The following is a 25,360-nucleotide window of genomic DNA, read 5'->3' as shown; positions in this document are numbered from 1 at the left end:
GAGATCACCCTCTCTGTAAAAGGGTTTGTCCAGGCCATAGGAAGCTTCTTTTACGTCTCCAATTTGAACTGTGGGCCTGCCTCGGGGCGGGGGGGGGGGGGGGGGTTTCAAAAGGACAACACATGTGAGGTCTGGAACTTCTCAGGCGAGAAGTTGATATAAAGATGGTCCTGGTTGTATGATCACTTGTGGGGTGTGGCGAAAGCAATTCCCCAACTTGTCAAACCTCAGTTCAGTCTGCGCATGTTTTTGAGAGAGAGACAAAGAACAAAAACAAAGCCTCATCGATGAGGAGCTGATAATCTGCCAATAAGAACCACCAGAAAACAAGTTAGTTGAATTAATCAGTAGGTGGGCCAGGCTACAGAAAAAGCCCCATAAGAATGTAAGGTAATAGAAACATAAGAGAAAAGAAATAGACTATTACCTTGACAATAACTGAAGATGTTAAAGTAGACAGCAATGTCAGAACAAAATGAAAAAATAGTCCTTAAATAACAAACACAATGGCTGGATTAAATAGTCGATTTGATACCATTGAAGGCCCACTGATTGGTGGGTCTTCAAAACATTTTGGGTCTCCTGGAATTAGTGTCAGTTCTGAGCCGGTGTCTAGTAATCCCCGAAAAGTTTCATTATTTCCTTTCCCCCAATGAACAGTCACTCTTGTGAGAGGCCGCAGGTCCCTTTGGGGAAGGCTAGAAGAAAGACTAACAGTCTAGTGGAAGTTAGATCTGAGGGAATTCCGGGAGTGAGGGCAGCTAGCTACAGAGAGACGATCTGGAAGCTCAAGTTTAAGTTGTATGACTGTGAATTCCCCATGTACGTCCATTTAAGGACAGAATTAAGAGAATGGAGGAGAACCAGTTTGAAAACGTAATTGATTTATAATTTTCTACAATTAATTAAATAGATTTTCATGTTTAGGAATCACTCTTAAGATAGGGAAAAGAAATCTAAATTGAGGCTTGTCACGAGGAAACTGTGGCATGTTACAGGTATTACAATTGGAAGCAGGTGTAGATAGCTGACAAAAGCAAAAGTCATCAGACGAGGAACAAGCAACTTTCTCAGGAGAAACAATCCTACAAGGGGAAAAAAAGCAATGGGGGGGGGGGGTATAACTGCAATTGTATCCTTATTAGGCAAGTATGAGGATTACAGATATTTTCAAAGATTTGAAGTTTCTCATTAAAAGACTTAAGGGTGTTGTTCTTCTGCCCATTCTGAGTCGGCCAGCATCTTTTGTAGGGCTGGGTTTCTTCTAACATATTCTTCGAGATTTTCCTTGTCTGGGAAGACTCTTACTTCTCCATGTATCTTGATCGATAATTTGGCTGCGTAGAGTATTCTTGGGTTTACATTGTTTTCCTTCAATTTTTGGAATATGTGACTCCACTCTCTCCTCTTCATCATAGTTTCAGCTGATAGGTCTGAGCATATTCTTATTTGGGAACTTTTATATGTGATTGTTTGTTTTTCCCTAGCTGCTCTCATGATTTTCTCCTTTTCCTCAAAGTTGGATAATTTAACTATTATGCTCCCCCCCCCACTGTCATGATCCGAATCATACCTTGCACTTGCAAGTCTGGCTAGACCAGAGGATGTACACTGGTACAAATGGGAACTGGAAACACAGGGAAGCCAGAGCGGATGATTCCCTCAGGACCAGTGGTGAGAGTGGCAATACTGGGAGGGAAAAAGGAGGGTGGGATAGATAGGGGGAACCGATTTCAAGGATCTACATGTGATCTCCTCCCTGTGGGACAGACAACAGAAAAGTGGGTGAAGGGAGATGTGGGACAGAGCAAGATATGAAAAAATAGTAATTTATAAATTATCAAGAGTTCATCAGGGAGGGGGGAAATGAGGACCTGATGCCAGGAGCTTAGGTGGAGTGCAAATGTTTTGAGAATGATGAGGGTAATGAATGTCCAAATGTGCTTTACACAATTGATGTCTGTATGGATTGTGATAAGAGTTGTATGAGCCCCTAATAAAATGATTTTTGAAAAATAAATAAAAGACTTAAGAGAAACATTTTGTTTGCTTGTTTTCAGGGAAAAGGAATTTTTTTCCCAAAAAAGGAAAAATGAAAAACACGGAGGAGTCAAGAAAATGGAAAGATGAAAAGCAAGAACACGAAAGATAAACATGAGAATACACGTCCACAGATGTTGACTATAAAGATTAGTAATCAACATGGTCTCTTAAAGGCTCTAACAACAAGGTGAAACTGAAATACAGAACACCAGTAACTGGAGTCGAAGCCTATTATCTATTTTATCAGGAGAAGAGTGGAAATACTAACTGCCAACATTGTTGAATCCAATATATGCATTAAAATACAGTAATTATTAAAACATAGTGGCTGAACTAGTAAAGGGAAAGATAGGGTACAAAGAAGACTAAAATCATCGCCGCCCAGGGCACCGCCATTAAGCACATCCTCCTCACAGTCGCCCTGGAAGGGACTTCTGGGTCTGTCAGGTCTTTTACAGGAGCAGGGAGCATCACTGTTCTCCTTTAGAGGGAGTAGTGGGTTTGAACCATCAACCTCGTGGCTAGCATTCCATTACTTACCCAAGCGGACGAAAATATCAGTATGCAAACAACAATGAAAAAGACCCAGAAAATGCAAGGCCAAGAAAAAACACAAAATGACATGCATACGTGCTTAACATTAATATTTTAAAAATTGCATTAACAACATGGTTATAACTTTTTATGTAACATCTAATTTCTAGCAGGTAAAGTAATAAAACTACTTCAACGCTTGGAAGGCGTTGACAAGCATGTTCTTTTCCCCACAGCAGTGCACGCGTGGATTTTACGATCAAACATTCTGATGCCAGTGAAGAAGCTGAAACGGAGGCTCGTGGAGCTGAACTGCTACCTACAGGTCTGGATGGAGAGCGGTCTCTAGACATGAAACTCATTGCTCCTCCCACTGTTCTCCTCTTACTGAAGAAGAAATACACAGAGTACAAAGCAGCCACAACTCTTTCAAATTCTGATTTCTTTGCCACGAACACTCCTGACCAAATGGATGAATGCTACTTTTACTGTGCAAGAAGTCCCCTAAAAGCAGAACCAAACTCACTGCCGTCCAGGCGCACGACGTGATTCATAGCAACCTCCCGGTGGGGTTCCGAGAAAGTAACTGTCTACTGGAGTGGAAAGCCTGGTGTTTCTCCCGTGGAGCAGCTGGTGACTTTGAACTGCCGCCCAGGCAGATCGCAACGGCATGTGTGACCGCCACGCCACCCCAGCTCGTCCAAGAAGTCACAGGGGGCTACACATATCACACGCTGACAGTCCAGGATGGCCAATGTCTGGCCCCAGTTTACCCATCCAAGTCGACCTATGAACTGTTTTCCTTTTTCCATCATGGATTCTAATCATGTGACTTTTCGTATGGTTCCCGAGGAACTGTGAACATTTCTGCTTCAGTCTTCTGCCTTCACTGCTTTGGCTCTTCCTTATTGGTTAAAAGGTTGCCTCTAAGATCCATATCCAGTCCAAATCACCTCCCTTCAACTTCCCTCCACCACTCCAAGCTCTTCAATGGCCGAAAAGCCTTCTAGCAAAAATACAGACCGTGGTACTTGATGGTTCTTCTCACTGCCATCGAGTCAGCGCTGACTCAGAGTGCCCCGCAGTGGGCGTCCAAGACTGTAACTGTTTTCAGGAGTAGAAAGTGTAGTCGGTCTCCTGTGGGGCTGCTGGTGATTTCCAACTGGCGAGGTGGTCACAAATTAGGCTGCAAGCCACAAGGTTGGCAGTTTGAACCCATGGTTGCACATTTAGAGAAAGACGGGGGGTTCTACTCCTGGGAACTCCGGGGGGCCATTCTATCCCATCCTATAGGGTCTCTATGAGTCAGCGTGGACTCGATGGCATAGTGTGTTTTGTTTTGTTCTGGGTGATCCTCTGGAATCCCTGTGTGGTGCCAAGGGTGTCACGACTAACCGAAAAGAAGCTGAGAATAAAGGGCTGGTGGGTATTATTTCTGAAAAGCCAGCCACTGAAAACTCCACAGAGTTCTGTTCTGCCCTGACACCCAAGAGTGGACCATGAACCAAAACCAACTCAATGAGGCCTGGTACCGTAGTGCTTTCTCTCGCCAGTCATCCTCCATGTTTCTCATGGGCATAACACGCATCGTGCCTTTCATCTGGGCACGCAAACAAAAATGGTATTGAATGCCGACTGCATTCAGGGGATGTGCTGAAATGATATCAAATGAGGCAAACCCTAATGAATTCTTATTCTTTTATGAACGATGTGTGGGACTGTCTGGAGTAGTGGAGGAATTTCAACTGCCTTATTTTACAAATCATGTTTATCTTCAACATGTAATTGAGTAATTCATCCTGGTCCCGGAGTAAGACTGCTGCCAGTGAATTCCTTCACACGCTGTCTGGGAATGCGCAGACCTCATCATCATCAAACGGGCCACAACAGGGCAGCCTCTTTTCTTGGCTTATCTTAGGAGGTTTACTTCGGAGCGGTTCCAAGTGATGCTCTCAGTCACTGGACAGTCACCATACCTTGGCTGAATGATGAACAATTGAAAACCCTACTTTAAGTATCACTTGCAATTGCTTCTTCTCAACCATGACCTCATAGGCAATTACCAAATCTACTGTCCAATTATTCAAGTTAATTCAGTATAGATACCGGTTAGACATTGAATTCTACTTATATATTTGACCTAACTTACTCTATTTGAAAAGAAGGTGTATCTAACCAGGGAATGGTGTGGTAGATATATAATCATTTGTCAATTTGAGGATTAAGAGTGTAGGGGTGGAGTCTAGCTTGTCAATCAGATCATAACCAATGAGGCCTCTGTGTGGACATGACCTTCTCCTGAGAATTTTGGGAAATTCAGTACTTCCTTCTTGGAGGTGGGAGACTCTCAGCTCACACCCTGGGAGACATAGCAGCTGACAAGACACATGGACCCACACTGATGCAGAGACCCCTGCCAGCGCTGAGATGTTTCCAATGCCACTGGATCCAAAGACTGTCTACCACCGGCCTGTGATCTTTAAATCTTTCAAGAGCTTTAAATGACTCTCTCACATATATTCAGTATCACTTATAGTGAGAGAAATGCCTATTGCAATGATGTTATAATAAACTTTCTACTTAATGGTGGCAGAAACCCCAAGTTTATTAATATCCAGGGTAAAAGTAGACGGGAGAAGGACTCCATTTCCCACCTCCTTGGTGGGAGTGGGCCTCCGATCGCTAGTGCCGCCATAACAGGAAGGCCACAGTGGGTGGCTCTGACCAACAAAATTTTTATTTTATTACTATATAAAAAGCCAGGAAGCTAAATCTGAGCTCCATCTTCTGGGGCAGGCTTCTCTCTCTCACTCTGCTGGTTCTGGGAGGAGGGCCTGTCTGTTTTGTGCTTGTTTCTCAGCTCCTTGGTGATCTTCACATGGCCTGACAGCTCTCTCCCCCCTTCTCTGTGCATTTTGATGTCTGCTTTCTCTGCTTTTTGGTCTCGAAAGAGACTGACTTAAACATATCCTACTGTCTGACTGTCATCACAAAGAGAACCCTATTCCACGTGGGATTACCGCCACAGATATAGGATTTGAAACACATAGATTGTCACGGGTGATGCAGAATTCAATCCATACCGGTGTCAATTTGTAAAACACCTTGGGTAGTGAACGTGGCTCTATCCATCAAAATAAACAATGAGAATAGGAGCTAACCCAGGATCTGACACTAGACATTTACCCTAATATACGCTCACATACACCGTGTTGTCTGGGGTGGGAGAAGTTTGGAAATTGCCTAAATTTTCTCACTAGGAAATTATAAATAAATTACTGTACATTTACTAGTAGAATATTGTATGATTATTAAAAAGAATGAGGCAGAGTCATATATACTTGTATGGGACAACCACCTAGTGTATGTAGTTAGTATAAATACGATGTATAGATAAGTAAATGTAAACATAGTATAAATAAGTTTATGCTACTGATTACTATGTGTAAGTGAATAGATTTATACATGGTATAAATAAATGTATACTATGTGGTACTATAAACGGCTGCTTTCCTCTTTATCTTTCTACCCCATCTACCTAGTTGCTTTTGTTTCGTTTTCTTTTCATTAAACCTAGACATAAACAGATAAAACATAAACCTTGAAGATGGGTTACTAGAACTCATTGTTCCTCCTCATTAGAAGAATATGAAAATCTAAAGAAAACCATACATTTTGTTTATTTTTCCATGTTTTTTTTTTAAATCCACATGATTTTGAAGCTAGACTTGACTCTCCTGGTTTGCAAACAGCTACATGACTTAACACTCACTGCTGTTGCGTAGATTCTGGCTCAGAGACCATAAAAATCGCCTTACTTTCAAGATGAAGATAGAGAAGGTGGTTACGCAAGCTTCCAAACTCTGAAACGCAGAAAGCGGCAGAGTCTCATCTAGCAAAGGCATGCTGCGTGCCAGCCACACACATAGGAGGCACCGCAGCACAATAGAGTCTTGCTTGGCTCACTCAGAGGTGCTGATGGTGAGTGCTGTAATCCTCCTGAAACACGTGATGCCTGTGATCAGTGGGAAACTGGAGTAAGTCCCAGTGAGATGCACAGGTAAGTCCCAGAAATAGTGACCTCAATGATGTCATGGAAGTGCGAGATGCCACTGAAAGATTCTAAAAAAATCTGCTCAAGTCCACATAAGAGTTACTACGTGGACTCCAGTTTCAAGTCCACATACGCGTTAGAACGTGGACCCGGCTTAGGGCCAGGCACGGGATATGGCAGCCTTTGCGGGGGGAGGGGCTTCTGAGAAGTCAGAGCAGTTCAAACACAACCATGTCCCACTGACTCCTCTTAGGTACTCAGAGAGGGCCGCCACGCCTATGGCCGTCATGTAAGACGGTCTAGACTGCCACCCAGGGCCGGGCGCCATCAAGTGGATTGAATTCAAGGCAACCCCTGTGAGTCACATGGCAAGTGTGCTCCACGGGGCTTCTTTTCTTTCTTTTCAATCATTTTACTGGGGGCTCGTACAGCTCTTATCACGACCCATCCATCCACTCATGGTGTCAAGCACACCTGTACATAGGTGGCCATCACCATTTTCAAAACATTTTCTTTCTACTTGAGCCCTTGGTATCAGCTCCTCTCCATGGGGTTTCAAGGACAGATTTTTTTCAAAAAGTAAATCACCAGGCCTTTCTCCCAAATGCCAGTGAGAAGGCTTACACTGTCAGCCGTAAAGTTGTTAACTGCGTGTACCACCAAAGAGACGCAGATCATTCATTCTAGAAGATCATTCTAGAAAGCATTTTTCACACCTGGCTATTCCTCTTATTCTAGCTCAGTTCTCAATATCCCCAATCCCAATCACACTTACTGTCATCGAGTCAATGTCGACCCACAATGATCCTATAGGACAGGGTAGAACTGCCCCCGTGAGCTTTCAAGACTGTAACTGTTTACATAAACAGAACGCCCTGTCTTCTTCCTCAGAGAGGCTAGAGGTTCTGAACTATCAGTCTTATGGCTCCCAGCCCAACTTGTAACCGCTAGGCCATCAGGGGTCCCAGATTCCCCTAATCAGTACTGATGATTGAATACAGCGTCAGGACCTTACACTCAATCCTCCCTGGTTAGGTGGCTTATGAAGGCTTCAGAGTAGGAGCTGGGAGGGAACAGCAAGTTAGACGCCCATCTACCGTGCTGAAAAGAGAAGAGGGCCTGGGAGTGTCTAATTTAGAAGCATTGAAGCAGTTTGATCACCCTATAATCCCTTTGTCTAAATATCTGGCTGTATCCAAGCAGTTATAAACAACTTCAATGCAAAAAATACACTTCACCAAATTTGAGCCATGGGAAATAGCAGGGTCGATCCAGAAACAATAAGCCACATAATTGTGTTTCTCTAAGTGTTTGTTCCACAGAAGTGGAACCAGCCCATGTATCCATTAGCTTCGTTTAATGTAGTAGGTTTTGATAGCAAGCCCCGTTAGCAAGTGGGCACTTGATAAAACAGAAGCCCCAACCATAGAATGAAGTGCTACTGCTTCGCTTCTTTATGATAAGCGGGGACAAGCCCTGCCTTCAGATGTGGACATTTAGATCCAGAGAGCAGGCACCGTGTACAAGTGAGGGTGGCGAGGTAATAATGGAATAATAGCATTTTAGAAATACAAGGATGTCATTTTCAAGATGAAGGAACCGAGGCTTTGAGGAGCCTGCCTGAGGCAAGCCCTGCTGGGTGGAGGCAGGGCCAGACTAGAGGAACCCTCTGGCTGCATCCTGCTGACTCATAATCTTGCTGAGGTTAACCGGCCTTCAACACGTTGTCAAGAAGCTTTATGAGTGAAGCAATTACCATCTATTATGTTATCAGTATGCATATTAAAAAGTATGAAACCAAAGAGTCAAACAGATAAAACCACCAAAGAGATGTAGACTGTTCAAACAATGCAAGCTGAAAACAGTCATATATCTTGGTAGACTCCATGCTAAGTTACGAACCTCAGAGTCAGCAGTTGGAATCCACCCCTTCCTCGGAGGGAAGAAAGATGAGGCTGCCTGTCCTAGAAAAGGGGCGGTTCTACCTGTCCTTCAGAGTCACTGTGAGTCTGAACCTATTCGATGACAGTGAATTTGGACAAGGGTTTTAAAGGTGACACTGGAGTACATGGGTGTAATAACTGGAACCCAAAGGTTGGAAGTTCAAATCCCCTCAGAGGCCCCTGGGAAAAGGATGTGGCGATCAACTTCTGAAGCTGGCCAGTGAGCACAGCTCTGGGGAGCAGAGTTCCTCTGTGAGAGCACCTGGGTCGCCAGAGTCGAAGCTCCTCTCACTGGTATTAGGACTTCGGGGAAGGCAAAGGCCCACCACGGAGGCCGCTCACCCCAAGTCTCAGGGAGGAGCAGGGCTGTGGGGTCAGTCTTGGATCATAATCACCCAGGCCAGGCATCCTGCCATCTCCCCGGGTGGCGTGTCAAGTTCACATACCATCACAACAGAGACATAGTTAGCAAATTAAATGTGTACACACTCTGGCCCAGAAGAAAAGAAGGCAGCTGGCTGCCCTCAAAATCTAAATGAGTTCAGTGTTGCTTTGATTATTTTTGTTTCTCTAGTTTTGGGTTGTTGTTGTTTTAATGATGATGGAAGCTACGTGGTCACTTTCTGCAGTGTGATTTTTATTTAGTTCCCCTCACTCAGCTTTGTTATCTTCACCTGTAAAACCTATTTCATTCTAATGAGAGCTTATTAATATCGTTAGAACAAGGATACAATATGCTGTGTGTGCTTCGTCTTACTACCGGCATCCTATTTTCCAGGAGGGATGGGAATGTGGGGATTACAGAGAGGAGGCTCCAGCCCATCTTCAGCCCTTTCGCATAGATGCACTGTATTAAACAAAGTTCTTAGTCGTGCTGGTTTCCTGAATTAAGTTCTATATTCTTTATGTCGAATGGAAAAAGTGTTAAACCATCTTTTTAAATACTTAATCCTCCCAGGCCTCAAGGAACCCTGTCTAGTCCTCTTGCTTTCAGTCTCCGCAAGACAGGAGCTCTCGAGTAAGAAACAGTGCCTCCTGGCTCCCGCACACGCAGTGCCCACTGCTCACACACACTTGCTGGTGTGCAATCCCGTTCTTATGCCAGGCTCATGGGTGAAGAGATGTCACTGGTGATCCTGCGAGCAGGAGCCATGGCCCTGACACACTCCTAGGAAACGGGACACTCTATAAACAAATGTCACATGGAAACAGATTTTTTTTTTTAGTCAATAAATTCAAAGGCTATGATAGAATTTCTTAAGAAGCCATGCCCCTTTCCGTATTTAAAATGCAATGGTTTTACGACAGTTGCATCAAGTCATTTTAAGGATGTTGTGTTTGTCTTTTAGGTTTCTGCGTGTTGCTTCAATTAGACCTCATACTGCCCCTTATACATTTCTTTAAAGGTGAACTAGTTTTACGGAAGCTGCTGTTTCTCTCCCGCTGCCTTTCCCTTGCAGCTATTTCATTCAGTCAGCAAATACTCATGGAGTTCTTTCCAAGGGTCAAGCAGAGTGCTGGGGACATGTCACCTACCCATTTTCATCTCCCACTTTTCATCAACTGAGTTCAGTCACCCATGGTGGCCCCTCATCTCACCGTCACCAGGAGAACGTAACACAGGAAAAGGGTCAGCCTGTCCAGTCTCCTGGGCCCCACTACTTGGGGTTTGTACTTCTCAACCCTGCAGATTCTACAAGAGCCCATGTCATGTTGGCCAGGGTGGCCCTGCCATCACCGTCTTGCTTCAAGGATGACATCCTGGGACTAGTGTTTTCTTGTTTTCTGCGGATCAAGTAATTTTCCCCCTACGCCTATATTTAGAAATTGGGAGTCTTTTAAAACACACAGTATATCTATATCAAGGTAAACCAAAACAAGCCATAGTACAGAAACACAGACTAGGCTGGCTTACCGAACACAAGCCTAGAGTTCAGGGACTGGGTAAAGTTAACCAAAGCTCCCATGGCTTCATTTCTTTACCACGACCCTTCTCGGTTTACTACTAACAAGCCCATGTAAATAACATCTGCTGAGGTCTGACAAGGTGTCAACATCTTAAATGTTTATCTTGCTTAATCCTCTTAGAAACCTTAAGAAGAAGATACTATTAGAGCTAGCTATTTCACAGGTGAGGCAACAGAGGCGAACTGATTTACCCAGGGACCAGAACTGGCAAACCAAACCACATAGCTTCCCTGCTTTAAGACCACATTCATTCCACGGACCCCAGACCCTGGGTTTTTAGCAGCCATGCTCTGTTTCAAAGCCCAGCCACTCAGGTACCTGCTGCACCAGAGAGCTTCATGAACAATCTAATTGCAGGCTTGTTCCTGCAGGAAGAGAGAGGTTTGAGCAAGACCCCAATGCCCACCAGCCTGCACCTCTCCACGTACACATTCTGTAGCCGCCTGGAGACTCTTCCCTCCCATTCCAACATCTTGCAAGGACATTGTCACTTGTGTTCCTTCTGAGAACTCGATGGCTCCAGGTACCTGGCAGACATGTGCTTTCCCCTGACCCATTTCTCTCCGTCTTGTTCCACTTGCCTGAAATCCCTTGACTAGCCAGTAATTAAGTCCCTCCCTACAGTGATGTGAAGCTCCGCGCTTCCCCTCCAATGACTGGGAGCTAACAAATGGGCCTGCTCTCATTAGTGGCTGCCTGGCCCCATGGCGGGTCTCATCAAGCATAGCCCGCTGCCCGCCTGCCTGCCCGCCTCCCATCAGCCTGGAGGAGCCTGCCTTCTCCTCCCATTTCAAAGCCGCCACCAGGCCACCTGTCTCCTTTCGGAAAGATGACAAATCTTGCTCACCCTCTCAATGTAGCCCAGTTCTTGAGGGAGAATTTATTTCTAGAATTCTATTACTACAGGTTTCTAACATGAGATTGCCGTACTTGGCAAATAAAATGACCATCCAAACCACAGTGGAAGGAATGGTCTGTGGGAGGGAGAAGGGCACCTTCAGAAGGGGCTGGGGCATACACATCCACTGCATCAGATCTGCCCTCCCTAGAGCCAGCCCCTATTGCCCAGGCCGGCCCCCTGCCTACCCCCCACCACGCCATGTGCCTGGGCAATACCAACTTGGTAACTGCCTGCACTGCTTCTTTCAAAAAATGCTTTCTGTTCTGTGCTGCTAACGGAAATGCTCTAATTTTGCACATTGGCAGCAGGCCTTGGTAACAAGCGTGTCTTCCAACTAACTTGGCCAACTTCCTCTCTACTCTGTAGGCTACTCCTAGTCTCAGCCCCGTTGTTCAGCTATAAATAACCTGTCCTGTTTATCTGCTTGACTCTTTATGTTAAAATGTGACATTTTTCATGATCCCCTTACGAGAGCTGCTAACTGTCAGAAATGAGTGGTCCAGTGGGCTACCTCGACCTTGCATGATTTCTAGGGAGCCCAGGCGGTGCAGTGGGGAAGTGCTTGGCTGCTAACCAGAAGGTCCAGGGTTCACACCCATGAGCCACCCCACAGGAGAAGGCGGGAGTGATGTGCTTCTGTGGAGACGACAGCCTGGGAAACCCTACTGCCCGACTTGGTTGCTGTGAGTCGGAATTGCCTCGACAGCCATGGCTTTGGCTTGGGGTTTGGTTTACGATTGGTCTGATGGTCTTTGAATGCTGACGAGGTAGTTCAGTAAGATCGTCCTGGTGGCTGATAAACACGAGAGTCTCCTTAAGGCAGGTCAGGTTGACTGATTGCGGAATTATCTTCCTTGTAGCTTTAATGAATTAGAAGGTCAGGTCGTCTGGTATGTTCCCGAGGTACTGAGACAGCTCAGGCTTTCTCCAGCGACTGCTGAGGAGGGAGCGCACCACTCTTGGGTCAGTAATGAGGTCAGTTCCCAGAGAACATTTTCAGCTAATTACAGGTGCAAACATGGTCACACGCTTGAGGCTGTTCTAAAATGCAAAGCCTGAAGGAAAGTCTTAAAAGTAATTCTATCTGCTTTCTCGGGGTGAGAAATCTAGTAAAAATCTGAAATGTGGTTCACTTATGCTACCTGTTCTAGGTTTCTGATCTCCTGTGCCAGGAACAATGCTTGGGTTAAAGACAGTCTTACAAGCTGAGAAAGCACGTGAATCCATCTGGAATGCTATAAACACAGATGTCCTAGACTAAGAATGGAGTCTACTTTAGCATCGTCAATCCTGATGGGCAATCCTCTTCCCTGCTGTCAAGTGCCCGCATCTTTGGGCTCAGGAAATATACTTAGCAATATTCAATCCTTAGCACAGAGTGCTGGGATATGGGGGAACTCAGACTGTAAATCTGAATACATTCCTAAATGCACCACTGCAGTTGTGTTGGGGGGAAATGGACATTCAAGGCATGTCCATCTGAAGGTGCTGCTGCATTAAATGACCTTTTCCAAAGGGACATTCATCACCCTTATTGTGACTTGCTGCTGTTGCTGTTGTTAGTGGCTACAGACTGGCCTCTAGCTCATGGCAATCCCTTCTAAAAGAGAAGCAAAAGTCCCCGGGTTCCAGCACTCTAGAGGACAAGATTCTGCTGTGATTCACGGGATTCTCGTTCTTTAAATTTCTAAAGAAGATTCTTCTCTTTTGAGTTTGCCTTAGTCTGAAAAATTCTGCTGCAAACTCTTAACAATGGGTGATCCTGCTGCGGTTAACATTTCAGGCACAGAGCTCCCAGCCACACGCCGTATAAGCCAGCGCAGTACAACAAGCTGGCAGATGGGTGGTGGTTTTGTGGTTTGGTTTGAGTCTGTGGTTGAAATTTAAGCATTATGTTTGTTTTCAGATTTGAGATATCGCCAAACTGTAACTAAAGTACTTAAGAAAATCCAGAAAAGTATCTTTAAACATGACAATTCTACTCAAACTGTTCTAGAACACAGAGAAGGAAGGAGAATACTTTAATTCATTTATGAAGCCAGCAAACCCTAATACTAGAGTCAGGTAAAAACACCACTAAAAAATTACAAATCCATATCCCTTATGAATATGGGGGCAAAAGTATTCAATAAACCTCTAGCCAGTAGAATTCAACAGCATATCAAAAGGAAACCCAAACCCCCCCCACACACACCATGACCAAGTGAAATTCATATGAGGAATTCAAAGATGGTTCAACATTAGACTATCAATCAACATAATTCATCATGTAAATAAAACAAAGGAAATCAACCATATGATCTAAATTGATAAATCCAACACCCTTTCCTGATAGAAACTCTCGTCAAAGCAGGAATAGGATAAAAACTCCTTGGAGCAAATATGCAAATCCACCAACCATGGGGGATGATAGGAATGCCCTCTGTGACCACTCTTCTTTAATGAGGAAGTCCTAATTAGAGCCATGAAGGTGGGAGGGGGGGAAGTGTGTATGTGAGGGGGGTGGACAAGGATATATCCAAATTAGGAAGAAGTAAAACTATCCTTAGTCACAGACAAGGTGCTCATATACATAGAAAACTCCCAGTTACTTCACACAAAAAAGTTACTGAAACTAGTAGATGATTCAGCAAAGAGGTGGCATATAATATCAGTACAAAAAAAATATCAGTCCTGTTTCTCTACAGTAGGATGGAGGACCACTGAAAACAAATTAATACCATCTACAATACCCCCCCCAAAAAAGATAAAATACCTAGGAATAAACCTAGCCAGAGTCAAGAATGGCATATATAAGGAAAACTGTAAAATGCTACTGCAGGAAATGAAAAGAGATATACACAGATGGAAAAACATTCCATGCTCTTGGTTAGGAAATCTTAATGTGAAAATGTCAATATTATCATATGTGATCTATAGATGTAATTAATGCAATCATGATCCAAATCCCAACAAAATTCTTTAATGAGGTAAGAAGAGCAACATCCAGCTTTATTTGGAAGCAAAGAGGCCCCAAGGAGCTAAAGCAGTATAGGAGGAGAAAAACAGGAGAAGGGCGCACATTTCCTGATTTCAAAACTTACTAAATAGACCAGGAAATCAAACAACCTGGTACTGGCTCAATGACAAACACATAAATCAGTGGAACAGAATCGAGAACCCAGAAATAAATCCATTTATGTACAGGCAATTGGTCTTCAACATACAGTTAATGTCCATTCAATGGGGAAGGAAGAAACCCTACATCAAGTGGTGCTGGAGAAACTGGCCATCCATTTACAGATGAAATCAACCCTACACCACATGTGAAAGATAATTCAAAGTGGATAAAAAACATGTTTCAAAACTATATCTATAACATTCTTGGAAGATAATAAAGAAACAAAAGAGTACCTAATTTTTGACATAAATAGCCTATAAAACATGACTACCAATGAATAAACAACAGAAGAGACATCTGATACCTGGGGACTCCTAAAAAGTAAATATTTATGCACATCAAAATATTAAGAATGCTGTGTACAGTCTTAACAATAACACAATAAAAAAATCTGAAGAAAAAAAGGTTTTAACAAAGGTGTGAAAAAAAACCTATAGACTGGGGAAAGTCTTTGGAAATGGTACAACTGACAAAGGTCTAATTTCCAGACAGATAGAAAACTTCAATAATGCAAAAAAAAGATAAACAACCTCGTCAAAAAGTGGGCAGAAGGCACAGACCTCCTAGACACTGTGGGTAGGGCTGTGAAATGGTACCCCACACTGAGAAACAGTAACGATGCCTTCTCAAAAGCTAGAAATAGGAACAAACTCATTGCCATCCAAAACTCACTGCCATCGCGTTGATTCTTATAGTGACCCGAAAGGATAGAGCGGCATTGCCCTGTGGGTTTCCAAGACTTTACATCTTCCTGAGTGCCGACAGCCTGATCTTTGCCCCATGAATTGAGTGACTGATGGGTTTGAAATACTGATCTTGCAGGTAGTTGCTCCATGCAGAGCCCACTATGCCAACAGGGCTCCTAAGAATTTGGAATAGCAATAGATAATCTTCTTATCCAGCAATTCCACTCTTAGGTATCTATCCAAGTGGTATAAGAGCAGTGATATGAATATATATGTGCATCTCAATGGTAGCCGAAGTATTACTCACAATAGCAAAAAAGATGAAAACACCTGAAGTGCCCATCAGTGAATGAATGGATAACTGGGTTCTGGGACATTCAAACAATGAAATGCTATGAAACTATAAGGAATAACGAGGCCTCCACAAAACGTCCGCATGATCTGAAGGACGGGATGCTGAGTGAACCCAGTCAATCACAAAAGGATACATAGTGGATGGTCCCGCTATTATTAAAAGTTAGAAATCGATATACACATAAAATGTTCTTTGACAGCATCAGGGATGGGAATGATGGAAGGGAGATCACTTTGCAGACAGCAGATGCTTGTGAAAGGTGGTGATGGGGAAAGAAGCATTAAATAGAGGCAAAGTTCACAAGGGAAGCTAGATCAATGGGAAGGGAACAAGCAGAATGGCCATAATGAGAATGTGACACGGCAGACACTGGAATCACTATCATGAAACCACCCATGAAAAACTGTTAAAAGTGAGTTTAATGCGCTGTGTAAACTGTCACCTAAAAAGCAATAAAATATTGAAAAAGGAGGGAGAGGATATAATGAAAGTTCTCTCAATAAAGCTCCCTCTAGCGAACTTGGCAGATAAACTTAATAGACTAGGGGGTTTACCCCCAATATTGGTTTTCAGTTGAACTGTAAACTTTGGACCTAATTTCCTTTCCTAAAATGGGCAAATGTCCTTATATTCCATAAAAAGTCAGATCTACAGTAACAAACCACTGTTGGGATGCCATGGAAACCCAGTAAATATCTGTTCAGTGAACTTCTCTGCTCCTGAATCTCAACCCTAGAAGAGTCCACTAGGCAACCAAGTCCACGGGAAGACCACTGATTGGTAGGTGACTTTACATCATGGGAGACTCTCCATTCTAGGAAGGATGTAAATTTTGGTGAGTAAGGTAGAGCCTAGAAAAAGACAAGAGAGTAGTCATACCCTAGAAAGCTCAGTGGCCAAAGTGCTACGGAACCACTCTGACTAAATTTTAGCTTTTTTGATCAGCAAAGCTAAACCTTCTGGACTTTGGCTTGAAGTGATTTTGGAAGCAGATTGGTGCATTCACCAGGCTTCCCACATATCTCGCCCACATAGGTTTTGAATGGTGTCACAAAGCTTCGACATCCAGGTGTGTGAAGGGCCAATAGTGCGTTCCCCTGGGGCGATGTTAGCACACCCAACTGCCTCATAACATCACCAGTGCAGTCCATGGTGCTCCATCTCCACCGAGTGGAGAGATGGTCTTCGGGCTTTCTATGGTCAAATTCTACCAGTCTGTGCCATTATTGAATAGTCAGGTAAGGGAGTTAAAAACAAGCCAGAGCAATGTATCTAAAACAAAAAGCACCTGACAGGGTCCATCTTAACTGCACCACGAAACATCCCTCTGATGCCAGGTATAGGAGCCGCCTCTGCCGCGCCGTGGCGCAAGGTTCTCTCGCAACAGGAAGTTCCGGCTCCAATATAAAACAATAACAGAGCTCGGCCGCTTTGTATTTCTGCTTTGACAATTACTCAACAAGAAGGTGCCTGCAGCGTAAAAATCCCAAACAGCTTTCCTCTTCTGCCTTCAGGAGACAGCCGAGTAAGAAGTGCTAAATTATGAACATCTTTCTTAATAAAACTCGAACATTAATTATGCATCAGGCGGCAATCCACAGTAGGGAGGGCTATCGCTGCTCACCACCCTCAGCATGGGGAGAGTCAACACACCGAGCAGCCACTTCTGAAGTCCCCCGTCAGGGAGCCCTTCTGTGTGAATCCCTCCAGAGCGCCTCCTTACCTAGGAGAGAGGCACGAACGCCCTCCACCCTTGCCAGTGACACGTGGAATTATAAGCAGCACATGAGTGGCATTTATTTATCCAAATGATTCTTGGTGAGCTGGGCACTGAGGGGAAAGGCACTACCTGCTGTTGATGAGTCAGAGAGCTAAAAAAGGCAGCACACACAGTAGGCACTAATAGATGTGTGTTTCCAGCATTAAGAGCGAAACAACCAATAAAAAGCCTTATGCATGATTAAGTATGGGTGTGGGCTAAGCACTCTAAGCAGAGAACGGAAGGGATTCCAGTGGAAGTTCTCATATTCAGTTACAGCAGAGGGGGGACTGCAGCGATCGCCTGGGCGTGTGGGCTGCTCTTGCCCTGCTGGCCAACTTGCGAAAAAGGTCAGCGTTGGTCACCAATTCTATTGCTATATTTACAAACGAGAGGAACGGAGAGAGACAAGTGGCTATTGTGTGTCATAGACTCTAAAGACGGTAAGACTTGGTCTTCCATACTTTGGGCATATTGACAGGGAGAGACCAGTCCCTGGAGAAGGACATCATGCTTGGTCAAGTGGAGGGCAGCGAAAAGAGGAAGGTCTTCAACACGATGATGACATCACGGCTACAATGGGCTCAGGCATAGGAACAGGTGTGAGGATGCCGCAGGACCAGGCAATGGGTTTCAGCCCTTTATGTACTGGGTCGCTATGGGTTGGAGCTGACTCACTGACACCTACCAATGATAACAACAGGAACATGTCTCAGAGCAAATACCTAAGAAGGCTTTCCCCCTGACATGGAAGCGTGTGAGACTTACCAGGATCATGTGACCGGTGGAGATGTCCATGTTGGACTGGACCGGCTCCTCTGACCAGGACGAGGTGCTGCTCCGAGCCGAGGGACTGGGCATCGGCCCATCGCTGAACTGCGAGGAGACACTATTGATTCGGGAAGTGTGCAGGGGCTCTGGACGCTCTGAGGACCTCCCGGCCATGTGCTGCCGGCACAGCTCCTGTAAGCAGGGAGAGAGGCGGGGCATTAATGGTGGTCAGCCGAGAGGACAGGGGTAGTGCAGAGCCCTGTGGGGTGCTGTGCTGCTGTGGAGTCTTCTCATCCCTCTGCTGGTTCTGAAACCAGTTTCCTAGAGGGAGAAAGAGCCACCCGGCCTCTCCAGTGAGCCATCAGATGGCCCTGGTACAACCTGGTTCCATCCCCTCCAGGAATACTTCCGAACACCTGCTTGCCAAGCACTGTGCCCTCAGGGTAGTCTCTGCCTGGTGCAAATAGTTAACACTCTGCAGTGACTCGGAAGGCTGGAGGGTAGAGTCCCTGCAGAAGAACCTCGAGAGAAAGGCCTGGCTTTCTTTCACTTCTCAAAACCAGCCATTGTGCAGTGTTGGTGGTTCAGAGGCAAGCATGGCGGCTTTGGGAAACTCTGCCTTTGCCAAGCTCAGGGAGCACAGCTCTGCTCCGACCTACGTGGGCTCACCAGGAGTCAGCGTCAACGCGAGAGCCACTATTTCGGTAGGGGTTCTAAAGGAGTCCTGGGGGCGCTGTCAGGTAAGCATTGGCCTGCTAACCCCGAGGCCCGCAGTTCAAACCCACCAGCCTCTCCATGGGAGAAAGAGGAGGTTGTCTGCTCCTATAAAGACAAGAGTCTTGGAAACCCTTTCTAGTGTTTGAATCGACTCCGTGCCCGTGGGTTTATCGGTATCTTCATTCCCTTCAGTGACAGCAATCTGACTACAGAAGAGTGAGAAGTTAGGGCTGCCCTGTAAAGAAATGAACACACACACACAAATGTATAGACTTTTTTTCAATGAAGAAGACACTGGATACTACTCTGCAATCAAATTAAAATATTCTTAGATTTGTGCATTTATTTAGGGTCCTTCCCCCCCCCCCCCCATCTCTTTAAAATGTCGACCATCATGGAACAGAAGGAAATGGAAAGTCATGTTCTGGGCTGCAACACAGAAGAAGTGGGTATCATAACCACAAAAGGGTGCTAAGAAATAGGAGGGGGAAACAAACAAAAAACAGAATCCAAATCTCCACTCTTCTAAATCAGCACCCCAACTGCTAAGAGTGGCTGCTGGCGCCAGAGGAAAGCATCGCCCTTATTGTTGCTGCTGTGTGAGGTGTGCGTGAGGATCCCGTGCACAATAGAAGAAAACCCTGCGGGCCCTGCCCTCTCCCCAGGTCCCTGTGGAGCAGACGCTGTGATCCCTCACACTCATTGGCTGACTTCAGCATCAAAGGGACATGCGCTCCTCCCCTGACAGAAGGCTAGTGGCTGCACCCAAGGGGCACTGTCTGGGCATGGAACCCCGATTTCCCATCTGGAAGGTGGGAATCCTACCACTGAACTTCACTGCATCAAAGCCTCCCTGCATACAGGAATGACCCAAAAGTTGCTTTTCTAAAGACGAGACAAAAGTTTCTAGATTTAAAGCAAAACCTTAATAGAACAACCTAATCGGGCTTCAATGACATCATGAAGGTGTCTTTGAACTTCCTTATAGATGCACTGCCATCAAGTTGATTCCAAGTCCTGGCAACCCGATAGACAGGGTAGACCTGCCCTTGTGGGTTTCCGAGACTAGCTCTTCTAGGGAGTAGAAGGCTGTGTCTTTCTCCCATCCTTATACACGTAACATACTATAAACCGCGTGTGTCCAGCACGTGCTGACTGCCCATGGAGGGCACGGCTGTGTTTGGAGTCTAGTTAAAACCGAGAACTACCGTTGTGTAGAGCCCTAGAACATCAGTCTAGCTGCACATTTTCTACCGATCTGTACCTCACAGATTTAGCCCTGAGGATGGCCACCTCTTTTAGTAACAAAGTATCATTTGGGAAGTTTCCTAACAGCCACGGTATCATGCCTTCATCCCTTTGCCCAGGGAAGCTGTAGCCGTCATCCGAGTCATCAAGACAAAACGGCATTCCGACAAAAGTGCACAAGAAAATCCAAGTCCTAAAAAGATGATTTTCAAATGTCTACACAGGGAGGAAATCCTGCTGCTAGGACTCCCTTCTTTTCCCACCCTGGTAGATAGCAAAGGCACTCTCAGCAAAGCAAGGCAAGGGCTAAAGATCACCACCCACTTCCCCATGCTTCCAGTCTCCTTGTCATCCTGGGCTGCCACTTTCTTTGACATGACAAATAGGTCGTCCAGATCCAGGTAATTCCACATGGAAAATATTCTCCCCCAGCTCAGCCGAGGTCCTGAGTGGCCCTGGCCTGTGCTCACTCATCAACCCAGCTCTACACAGCCCCTTCTGGGGCTCCTGTCGGACTGGACATAGACTCTCTGACCCCCTGTGAGATCAACAGTTACAAGGAAGTTTATTGTGGGCACACAGGAGGGGCCAGAAAAAGAGCAGACAAGGTGAACTTAAAATATACTGTATATACTCATGTAGAAGCTGAGTTTTTCAGCATGTTTTTATGCGTTTTTTTGTGGTAAAATTAGGTGCCTCGGCTGATATTCGGGTCAGCTTATCCTCGAGCATATACGGTAACTCCTACTGTGGGGAAAATCGGTCTCAAGCAAAAGGGGAAATACCAAAACGAAGAGAGGAAATTATTGCAACGTTATCTCTTTCCTTCTCAGATAATACTCATACTTGGCAGGGATCATTAGCTTTCAGGGGCTTTTAAAATTTAGTCTGATAACTGCAAGGTCAACAGTTCAGAGACATCAGTCAGAAAGTCAGGGCTTTCTACTCCTGTAAAGAATGACAGTCTCGGGAACCCCCAGGTGGGGGCCTAGCCAGTCCCATGGGGTGCTAGGAGTCAATATTGACTCGTTGGGTGGGAATTTTAGGAAAAAAATGGACTCGTGTTTTCGGAGAGTCTCCAGAAAAACACAACAAAAAGAAACCCAGGAAATGGGTAATTTTAATAAAGCAGAACCAGCTAGACTTAGCAACCAATAGACGTGTAGACCTTGTTTATTTCCCATTTATGCACATGGGGCTATTACTCAGTTTAGGGGACACACACACACACACACACACACACACACACACACAAATGCTTCTGCAGTAACTTCTGACTTATTTTAATTATCTAGAGCAAAGTCAAGTCCCACAAAAGCATAAAAACCACTATGGCACAGGCGAAGGGAATTCAGAATATGTCCTCCAAGAATGAGATACTTTGGAGAAGGAGACTTGAAATCTTGAGTTTTAATCACTTACCGTATATACTCAAATATAAGCCAACCTGAATATCAGCCGAGGCACCTAATTTTACCACAAACACTGCATTAAAAATGTTCTGAAAAAACTCAACTTATACATGAGTATATACGGTAATCAAACTAGCCACACGTCTGCCCTGTGTCTCTGCCCACAGTCAGTACAGTGCACCAAGAGTGGATCCCCCAGGCCTTGGTCAACATGGGCAAAAGTTTCCTCTGCTGAGGAACTTTCTTTGTGAATGTGGGTATCACAGGGCCAAGCCCAATTTTTTTTCACTCTCAAGATAGAATAACGTTGTTGTGAGAATTAAAAGAATTCATGTTTGTAAATTAAAGGTGGCCTGAAGGCACAATGGGCTCCTAACTCCAAGGTCAGTGGTTCAAGCCTACCAGTCACTCGCTGAGAGAAAGAGGAGGCTGCTGCTGTAAGATGTAGTTTCTCAGATTCCCTACTGAACAGTTCCACTATGTATTGCAGGGCTGGAATCAACTCGATGGCAGTGGGGATTTTTTTGTATTAAAACGCTGAGAGAGGGGCCTGCCCTCCAAGAGGGATCCGTAAATTAGAAATGTAAATGAAATAAAACTTTGGACAGTTATCTAAAATTACTACAAAAATATCAATAACGGTTGCATAACATGCAGAGTATAATCAATGGCACTGAATTATACGTGTAGAAGATGTTGACATGGAGAATGTTTTGTTGTGTATATTTTTGCCACAGTTAAGAAAGATATACTTATACTAGTAACAGTGAATACAAGGAAGAAGAAAATGTTCTAAAATTCATTGTGATGCTGACGGTGCAATTCTTTCTGATATGATGGAAAATCTGGGATAAAAATCAAGGTTAAAAGAAATCAGTTTCCCACCTTCAGCCTGACACAGTGAATATTAAGCCCCGAAAGCCAGGACTGGAGAAAGGATGGTTCTAAAGAGGCATTTGAGACACCAGAGCCGGGCACTCAGAAAGGTCATCAAACCACAGGTGCCATCAGGAGCTGCGGGGAGGACCGCATTTCAGAAGTGAAAAGACTCACATCCAAATGGCAATACGTGATCTTCGTGATGCAAGGACGGCTTTACTGTGTGCTTTTATATTCAAATAAGAGCATGTGATGCCTAAGACACCTAGCATCCAACGCAGTACTGCCCGGTTTCTATAGGAAAACAACAAAGGCAACTCGTATCTGGGAAGCAACGAAGATGGCAGCATTTCCCTGGAGGGGTGGGGGGAGAAGGAGAGGTTGGAATTGGGTTGGAAATGGAGGCTGGAGGCTAAAGCTTCTTCATACTGCCACTGTCCTCAAGGGACAAACTAAGGAACCCGTGAAGTCTCTACTTGTAATCCTGGCTCAGGCTCATGGACAGAAAGCAAACTGCCTGAAATACAGGAGCTCAACTCTGTGGAGCTGTGCTTGCCTTGAGCCCCAAGCGAAGGTGGTGTCCTAGATTTGAGGAAGGATTATGAGGAGCCCTGGTTGGGCTGCTAACTGCAAAGTCAGCAGTTCATAACTACCATCCTACTGGGCTTTCTATCCCTGCAAAGTTACAGTCTTAGAAACTCACAGGGGCAGTTCTCTGTCCTACTGAGTCACTATACATCAGTATCAATTTGATGGCGGTGAGTTTCTCAGTCTTTTTAGCATTTACTTGCTGTGTTACCTTGAGGAAATTACCTGACATCTCTGTGTCTCCGTTTTCTTATCAGTGAAATGGTGATAGTACTACCGACTTCTGAGCTGTTATAATGATTACATAATGTGCTTAGAAGGAATGTCCAGGCCTGTACCTAACACCTAATAAGTTATCAATACTGATTACTAATGATGTTCATTTGTTCAACATCTATTTTTCTAGTGTCAAACATTATCGCGGTCCAGGAGGGCAGGGCTACTGTATCTAATCAGACAACCAAAGACCAGAACTTATAGTACTGCAGGGAGTTGCACGTGTGGATAGTGAGAGCCATGTGTGTTTCAGGGGAAAGACACACAGGTTGCTGTGGATTCCTAGTCAGGGGCTCACTCCAGCCCGAGAGGTCAGGGGAGGCCTTGCTCAGGAGGTGACATTGAGCTAAAATCTCAAGGATGGGCAATCAGGTGGAAGGATGTCATTAACGGAAGGAAAGGCATGGGGAAAGCTTTACAGTGTAAAGAAAGTAAGCATAGGGCCCAGAGGTGCCAAAGAAAACTCAACAATGGATGAAGCAGTCATGGAGGGCAGAGAAGAAAGAAAATGACTATCATCTCAGATTATATGACTGACAATCCTCTTTTTTTTTAATCTTCCCTTTACCTGCTCTGACTAGAGTATATTTTCTATAATACTCTCCCTTTCTTAAAATAAGATGTGAAAGGTAGATCATCTGTCTAATTGAATATAATACTATCAATGGTGTAGCATTTGGGGTTCCTGGAGGGGAAAGGTTACTATTTACAGTCCCACCTATACTAATGGGCTTTGAAAATGCCCAGAGTACTATTCATTTGTAAGTTTCTACTTCATTTTGGTCCGTCAGTTGCTAAGTCAGTGTGGTCTTGTGACTTCAGCCTCCATGAAACAACTAGAGCACTTTGCTTCAAACTGCATATCAGGATTCCCACGAGAGATTTGCCGGGCTGCATTCTGTTTGGCTAGGAAGACACCTTCTGGAATCTGAGCTGCACCTCCACTCCATGACACTGGTGCATGGATCAGAAGACTGGGGTTTATTTTTGCCTTTCCCTGTGCTCAAAGGCGCCCTGGTGGCAGACTGGAATGTGCGCGAGGCTGCTTACTGCCAAGGTTGGTAGTTTGAAACTGCCAGCTGCTCCAAGGAAGAAAGATGAGACTTTCAACTCCTGTAAAGATTGAGAGTCCCTGACACCCACAGGGGTAACTGTATCTTGTCCAACAGCGCTGCCACGAATCAAAATTTACTCCATGGCAGCGAGCTGGCTTTTGTTTGTTTGTTTGTTATTTATTTTGGTGCCCATGAGAAATCACGGATTTTCTCTGGTCTCATTTTCCTAATCTGAGACAGGTATCAAAAGGTATCAAAAGCCCTAGGAGGCTTGGGATATAACCGATGAGTATTTTATATTCTATCGTTGTATTGCGAACACTGACAGTGGTAATGCCAACTAGTGTTGGACTGCTAACCACAGGGTCGGCTCAGGGGAAGAAAACTGAAGCTGTCTGCTCGGTAAAGATGTACAGCCTCTAAAACCCTACAGAAATAAGGAACACAGTACAAGCAGATATACGTTCACCCCATGTTCACCACACCACTCTGCAGAATAGCAAGAAGTTGCCAACAGCCTCCATTGCCTTTGGTGAGAGACTGAATAAAGGAACTTCGGTGCATACACCCAATGGAATCCTATAAACCGCTAAAGAACAGTGTGGATACTGTGCAGCAGCTCATGACATGGATGGATCTGGAGGACAGCAAGCTGACAGCGGCCGGCCAATCAAAGAGGATAAATGCTGTATAAGACCACTGCTATCAGAAAAATAACAAATAAAAGATTTTCATACCTTAAGAAGCAGACTTTGTGGGTGAAGGGAGACGTCAGTCATTGTAAGACATGACAAAATAATAATAATTTATAAATTATCAAGGGTTCATGGTGGGGAGGGACAAACTGAGGAGCTGATATCAAGGGCTCAAGGAGAAAGCAAATGTTTTGAGAATGATGATGGCAACAAAAATACAAATGTGCTTGACACAATGGATGGATGTAGGGACTGTGATAAGAGTTGTATGAGCCCCCCCAAAAAATGATTTAAAAAAAAAGAAAAAACACACTTT

General features: G+C 44.7%; 1 protein-coding gene across 1 annotated transcript in view; it reads right to left on the bottom strand.

Moving 5' to 3' along the window:
- Window positions 1-25,360, bottom strand: part of PTPRN2 (protein tyrosine phosphatase receptor type N2) — a 1,071,863-nt gene that overhangs the window by 125,515 nt on the left and 920,988 nt on the right. Inside the window, exon 14 of the mRNA XM_075550901.1 lies at window positions 18,172-18,366. Coding sequence (XP_075407016.1) covers window positions 18,172-18,366 — 195 coding nt within the window. The remainder of the gene's footprint in view (window positions 1-18,171; window positions 18,367-25,360) is intronic.

Source organism: Tenrec ecaudatus, chromosome 5 (genome assembly GCF_050624435.1).
Source record: "Tenrec ecaudatus isolate mTenEca1 chromosome 5, mTenEca1.hap1, whole genome shotgun sequence".
Classification (NCBI taxonomy): Eukaryota; Metazoa; Chordata; class Mammalia; order Afrosoricida; family Tenrecidae; genus Tenrec; species Tenrec ecaudatus.
Note: the sequence above shows the minus strand (reverse complement) of the source record. Positions and strands in the feature narration are given on the sequence as shown.